Source organism: Eschrichtius robustus, chromosome 6 (genome assembly GCF_028021215.1).
Source record: "Eschrichtius robustus isolate mEscRob2 chromosome 6, mEscRob2.pri, whole genome shotgun sequence".
Classification (NCBI taxonomy): Eukaryota; Metazoa; Chordata; class Mammalia; order Artiodactyla; family Eschrichtiidae; genus Eschrichtius; species Eschrichtius robustus.
The window spans coordinates 12,198,833-12,206,189 of NC_090829.1; the positions used below are offsets into that span (position 1 = coordinate 12,198,833).

Genomic DNA, 7,357 nt, shown 5'->3' on the forward strand with positions numbered 1-7,357 from the left:
AAAGATCAGAGATGGGGTAGCAAATAGGTTTCTTCACATGTGACAATACCTGTCAAGTGGTAATGGCTGTCCACACACTGTGTAGAGATGTACTTAGAGAATGCATCTGGGAACAAGTACTGATATTGATTAGTAACGTACACCATGGGTGTGGGAATGAAGTATGACAACACCTCATGCTGTGTATTGCCATTCTTGGCTAGGAGTTTCAAGGTTTTCCTTCTACTAAAAATAGTGACTTGAGTTATTCTGTTGCAGGACAGGAAAACCGTGGCAGAAAAGAAGAACCAGGTCCTACTTATGAACTTAGAGATGCCTCTCTTCAAGAATATTACATGGATGTGGCTTTTCTCATAGATGCTTCCCAAAGAATAGGAAATGATGAGTTTAAGGAAGTGAAAGCTTTTATAACCTCAGTGCTTGATTACTTTCACCTGGCCCCAGATCCACTGACCTCCACCTTGGGAGACAGAGTGGCAGTCCTGACCTACTCTCCTCCAGGCTATATGCCCAACACAGAAGAATGCCCCATCTACCTAGAATTTGATTTGGTTACTTATAACAGTATACACCAAATGAAACATCATCTCCAAGACTCCCTTCAGCAGCTTAATGGAGATGTTTTTATTGGTCATGCCTTACAGTGGACAATTGACAATGTCTTTGTAGGAATCCCCAACCTGAGGAAAAACAAAGTTATCTTTGTTATATCTGCTGGTGAAACCAACCCTTTAGACAAGGGAGTCTTAAGAAATGTATCTCTGAGAGCCAAGTGTCAGGGCTACTCCATATTTGTGTTTTCCTTTGGTCCTCTACACAATGACAAGGAATTAGAAGAATTAGCCAGCCACCCACTGGATCATCACTTAGTCCAGCTTGGCCGAACCCACAAGCCAGATTTGAACTATATCGTCAAATATGTCAAGCCATTTGTCCATTCAATCAGACGTAAGTCATTTAAGTTTTTCTCTTCTGTTGCTTTTCCAATAGATACCTCTTTGTACAATCCACCAGTTGACTTAGTAACATGATTCTCACTTGTGAAGAGTGGTGGAGTCTAGGTGTGAGTAGGAGGCAATGAGAAAACCACAGAGAAAATCCCAGGTCCTAGTGACCTTGAGCTCTGCTGTCCCACTGTCAGGGTCTTTGCCAGAAAGTGAAAAGTGTCTTTTAATACTAATCTGTGTTTACTATGTGCCAAGTTTTTTAAAGGATTGTATCATTTAATCCTCAGGACAGCCCTCTAAGGAAAGTAGAATTATTCCCATTTTACAAGTGAGAAAACTGAGGTTCACAGACATTAAATCAATTGCTCAAAAGCTGACAGTTAATAGTTGGCAAATTCTAGACTCAATCCTATGCATTGTGACCCCAGAGCTGTGCTCTAATCCATTAAACTATACATCAATTACTAAAGCTTTAATAAACGATTACAGTGGTATCACTGTAATGAATAATACCCCACTCCCACCACCCTCCACCTACTCCAAGGACTTCTGTTTCATCTTGTCACTGTAAATCAACTTTGCTTCTGACTTGAATTCTTAAGAGCCATGGGGACAAATCTCTTCTAGAGCCTCTGTCTCAGACAGCTGGCTCAGGCACAGCCAGGCAAGGGGTTTAAGGGAGTCTTTTCACAGTAGGCATTTGAGAGAGACTGCCCAGTCTCTGTCCATGAGCTGTAATTCCAGGCATGATTATAGTAGCAAACCTAAGAGCTTGTAGCATCAAGCAAGTCCGGGCCTGTGCTGGGAATTAGGAGTGTGACAGAGGCCACCCTGAATGGTTGTCTGTAGCTACTGCAAGTTTAATGGGGAATCAGAGAGATGCAGATTTTCTGGCACTCATAAAGCCCAGGGCTCATGGAACCCTCAGCATCTTGGCACTCAGAATTTATATTTAGTGGCAAGCTTGTCACTTGCAAAAAAAAAATGATGCCTTCTTCCAACCTCAAGATAAATAGGTCAGACAATTTCAATAGTAATACTGTCTTCTAGAAACATCTTCCTTTTAGAGTGAGAGAACCGGATGTTATAAGGGATTAAGAGACATCCTTGAATTATATTGCAAGCCTGTGACACACAGAGCATGAGAATTTTTGACTCAATCACTGCTATATCTCACTGACTTTGCCAACAAGGTATTGCAAAGTCAGAAGGTTCATACTTTGCTGAGTCCCTTATAAAATTAACTTGCTCTTGGAAACACCTCCAACCACAGGAAAAGATGAACTGACTTTGGGTGATAGAATATGGAAGGATAAAATTTAGACTAACCACCCACTCTCTCTCCAGGTGCCATCAACAAATATCCCCCTGCAGATATGAGACCCAAATGTGTTAACATCACCTCTCCCAACCCAGAGAATGGTGGCACAGAAAACACTGTATTGTGAGTTGACAAATTCACAATTTGGGTAATACTACCACTGGAAACAGTCCTTAAGAAAATAATTTGAAAGAAATGGCATTTTAGTTTTCAGGATGCAAGTTTCGTTGTGGGGTGTGTGGGTGTGTGTGTGTGGGGGGGTGTGTTTTAAATGTTCCTGATTTGTGACAACACCACAGATCTGGTGTTAATAGTACATAGAATATGATCCATATTTGAAAGAACCATGTTTCCAATTTTGTAGCTTTTATGAAAAAAGAGACCCCTATTAATACCTTATTAGTAACTATATCGTATCATTCAAATATTGGGTACTGTTAAAACAGAAAACATATAATATCAAAGGTTAGATGTAATAGTTTTAGAGCAGAAGAAAGAGATGAAAAAGAAAAACTCACAAAGCGGCAACAAAAACGTTTCCTGTTTCAAAAACAGAACCCATATGGAGACTGGCAGGAAGAATTCGTTTAAGTTTGATTTCGCAAAGTCCAACCTTAAGTACTCAGTAAAAATTCAGTGATGAGAATAATATTGGTTTGGAACCCTAAACCATGGGCACAAATGTCTAATTTCCCTTTGGAATTAAAAAGTTGCCCCTCAGTCAAATTTCATCCACAAACTGCATTTGGACTATTCCAATAACATGCATAAAATTGATTCCTGTTACATTATCTGTCTGTATCTACACTGAATCCTAAAAGGGACTTGGTTAACATATTTTTCTTCGTTTTTCTCTGTCACTTCAGCCTTCTTCCTGAGGTATATGAAATAGAGATGGAGAACAGTGAGCCTTTGGGTGAATTAGATTCCCAGCAGCAGCATTTCTTTGAATTAGGGAATGGTCATAGTAACAGTTCTGGGACCACCACTGATTTGGTCCAGAGGTTATACATGCTCTCTTCAACTAGGGAACTGATGATGAAAGACAAGGAAGAGGCACATTCGGAAGAAATTACAGCTCTAGCAAATGTCAGACAAGATGAAAAATGTAACCTGAGTGCATTAGAGTTGACAACTCTGAAATACCCTTGTTTGTTTGGATTTTCCCTGGTAGAAGATGAGCAATGAGAACTCATGGAGACAAACAGAGATTGTAGAATAGAGGGGCTTACCAACTAGGGCTGCAGGGGTCCCCAAAACAAAGGGGCAAGGGAGATAAAACTCTAGGAGGGCAAAAAAAAGGAGCCACTGGCCTTGACAAAACCAGAACTAGATATAAATGCCTGGGCTGGGTCAAGGAATAGAAACGTAAGAGGGAGAAGAGTAAGGACCACAGGTTCTTGGGGAGCAGGAGGAGCCCTGCATTCTTGTGGAGATGGGATAGGAGAGGAACTGAGCGACAGACCTCCAGAATTTGAAGACTCAGGGTCTGCTTTCTCCCTTGATGACCAGGGCTTTTCTTGTCTGAGATGTAGGCTCCTGGCCGAGCCCCAGCGCAGTGGAACCTGGAGAGGACAAGGCTGCTGTGGCTCTGAGATCTCTATGCACTTGTTAGGCTGCGTGGGGAAGTGGCTGTGGACGTATAGCTAAAGAGAAAATAGGAGATGGAGAAGAGGCAAGCATAGTCAGTTCGAGGGCAGCTGTTCACAGTCTCTGCTATGTATCAAAATCATGGGAGAAGTTATTTTAAAATAAATATTCCTGGGTGTCTACTAACGCTGAAAATGTGCATATCCTATGACCCAACAATTTTACCCCAGTGTATATATATCCCAATGTATATAACAGAAAAATATATATTCGCTAAGGGTCAGGTACTAGAATGTTCATAACAGAACTATTTGTAGTGGCCTTAAAGTGGGAACAAAAATGCTCAACTGCACATATGATAAATGTTGGTATAATTATGCAATAAAACACTATATATGTATGCAGTACATATGTAAAATACTATATATGTATGTATACTTCACATATATACAATGTATCTTATGTTATATATGGTATACACTATATCTATAAAATGTATGTATATTATATATAATGTATGTATACATATACATATATACAATGTATATTGTATGTTATATATTATATATACTACATATATTAGATATGGGTATAATTGTAGATACAGATAGCATATAGAATATAATAAAATCAGCAAAATTATGGAAAACAAGAGACAAAGAAAGAGGAAATATGAAAAATATAGGCAAAGAGGAGAGAGAAGATAAGATGTAAGAAGGAAAAATAGATATAAATATGATGAAATATATGGTCTGGTCAAGAAGGACTAAGCTTACTTTGGCCTCAGGATGGAGTGAGCCCATGCTGTCTCTCTCTTCCACTGATTGCAACTGAAAACTGGACAAAACACAAAAAGCAACTACTGAAGAACTCTGAAAAGTAAATAGAAGCAGATATTGTAAAGGGGCATGAGTTTCTCATTTTCTTTTTTGGCCTTGTGCAGAGCCCCAGTCCTGTAGCTCCATGGTGGCCATGGAGCAGGTGGCTTAAACTTGATAAAACCCCCATATTTCTGGCCAGAAGAACTAGGAAAAGGGCCCCCTGTGTGTCAAAGATCATAGAAGAAATCTCCATTTTTTTCTTCTTTTCTCTCATGGTTTTGCTCTAAAGGTGGGCTCCAGTTTGGAGCTGAGTAGAACGCTAGATAGCTGAACTTAAAGAGAAATTACTCTGTCCCTTATCTTTGGGGGCAGAGTAACCAAGAAAAGAGGACCTGTTGGTCAGCATGTGGGGGTAGCCTCCGAGAAGAGAGCTGGAGAAAGGGGTTCTCTAATTTTAACTATGGGAACTACATAAGTCCCAGGTTCTCCCCTAAGCTGTACATGGATGGGAAAGACTCAAAAACAGGATAGCAAAGGCTTTGGACACTAAACTGAGATTGGAACCACTGCCCACAGAAAGTGAGGCACTGACATTCTGAACCTAGCACATTGATTGTCTGCTGAAAAAAATTAAAGTTATACAGAGAATTATAATAGATTTAGAGTCTATAAAATGTAATATTTGAAGAAGATGTGGAATATATATACAATGGAATATTACTCAGCCATAAAAAGAATGAAATAATGTCATTTGCAGCAAATGGATGGACATAGAGATTATTATACTACGTGAAGTAAGCCAGACCAAGAAAGACAAATATCATATGGTATCACTTATATGTGGAATCTTAAAAAAAATTCAAGTGAACTTACTTACAAAACAGAAACAGACCCACAGACATAGAAAACAAACTTATGGTTGCCAAAGGGGAAAGGGACAGGGAGTGATAAATTAGGAGTTTGGGATTAACATATACATACTACTATATATAAAATAGATAACCAACAAGGATCTACTGTATAGCACAGGGAACTATAGTCAATATTTTGTAATAACCTATAATGGAAAAAATCTGAAAAAGAATATATATATATATACATATATGTATATATGTATATTTATGTATGTATATATAACTGAATCATTGTGATGTACACCTGAAATTAACACATTGTAAATCAACTATAGTTCAATAGAAACTATATGTATGTTTTAAAAACCAAGATGCTTCAACCTAAAAAAAAATTTTTTTCAAGATACAATCCAAAATTATGTAACATAAGAGAGAACAAGTAGATGTGAATGGTATTCAAAGGATAAGACAATGGATGCCAACTTTCTAATTGACTCAGATGTTGCAATTATCAGACAAAGACATTAAAGCAGCTATTATAACTGTGCTCCATAAGACAAACGGAAACAACTTGAACAGAAGAATATTCTCAGCAGAGACATAGAGATTACAAAAAAGAACCAAAAAGAAGTTTTAGAAGTAAAAAATACAGTATCTGAAATTTTTTAAATTCCCTGGATGAGCTCAGTAGCAGAGTGAAGATGACAGAAGAAAGAGTCAGTGAATTTCAGGGTAGATTAATTACATGATCTGAAGAGAGAAAGGAAATTGAAAACAATGAACAGAGCCTTGGAGACTTGAAGAACAATATCAAAAGGTCCAACATTTGTTTCATTGGGATTCTAGAAGGAAAGTAGAGATTCATTCAGAAAAAAAAATTGAGGAAATAATGGCCAAAAGTTCCCAAATTGGTAAAAGACATAATATTACAGATTTTAAAAGCTCGAAGCAAACCTCACTCAGACATATCATAATCAAACCGCTGAAAACAAAAGATAAAGAAACAATCTGGAAGCAGCTGAGAAAAAGTACATGTTACAAAAGAAAGGAACAGTTATTGAAATGACTGTAGATTTCTCATCAGAAGCCATGGAAGCCAAATAACAGTAGAACACCATTTTTCTTTAAAGTGCTGAGTGAAAAGAACTGCGAACACAGAATTTTATACCCAACGAAAATAGCTGTCCAGAGTGAAGACAAAATAAAGACATTTCCAGGTAAAGGAAAACTAAGAGAATTCGTTGCCAACGTATCTATTCTAAAGGACAACTCTGATAGGAGGAAATTGGAGTGAGGTCAAGTGACTGGTGACTAGACAGAGGAGAGGACGCACTGGGAAGGTGACACTGAGGAAGGGACACAAGTGAGAAATCAAGTACGGGGGTGGAAGGGAAGCTGGTTGAGTAAGGGAAAGTGGCAGGTACTGATGTAGCTCATCCAGGTACAGAGCTCCATGTTTATAAGCAATCTCATAAACATGACCTCATTTGTTCCCCTCCAAAAGCAGGAGACAGGAATCAATATCCTTCCTATGCAGATGGAGAAACTGAAGCTTAGAGAGGTTTAGTGCTTTACTTGGACATGACCCTGGTCTAGCAACTCCTGATTCAGTGTGCTTTCCCAACACCGGGAGGAAGGACTCGGGGTAAATCAGAGGCAGAGTGGGTGGGTGTAAGAGAGGATGTCTTAGCTCAGATTGCCATAGCATGTACCATAGACTGGGTGGTTTGAACAGCAGTAATTTATTTTCTCACAGTTCTGGAGGCTGGGAAGTCTGAGATCAGGGAACCAGCCAGTTTGGCTCATGGTGAGAGCTCTCTTCCT

At 38.9% G+C, this 7,357-nt stretch overlaps 1 protein-coding gene across 1 annotated transcript in view; it reads left to right on the plus strand.

The window, feature by feature from the left end:
• COL6A5 (collagen type VI alpha 5 chain) overlaps positions 1 to 2,395 on the plus strand; it is a 124,468-nt gene extending 122,073 nt beyond the window's left edge. Inside the window, exons 38-39 of the mRNA XM_068545894.1 lie at positions 259 to 948; positions 2,295 to 2,395. Of these exons, the coding sequence (XP_068401995.1) occupies positions 259 to 948; positions 2,295 to 2,395 (791 nt within the window). The remainder of the gene's footprint in view (positions 1 to 258; positions 949 to 2,294) is intronic.
• Positions 2,396 to 7,357: the final 4,962 nt, after the last annotated feature.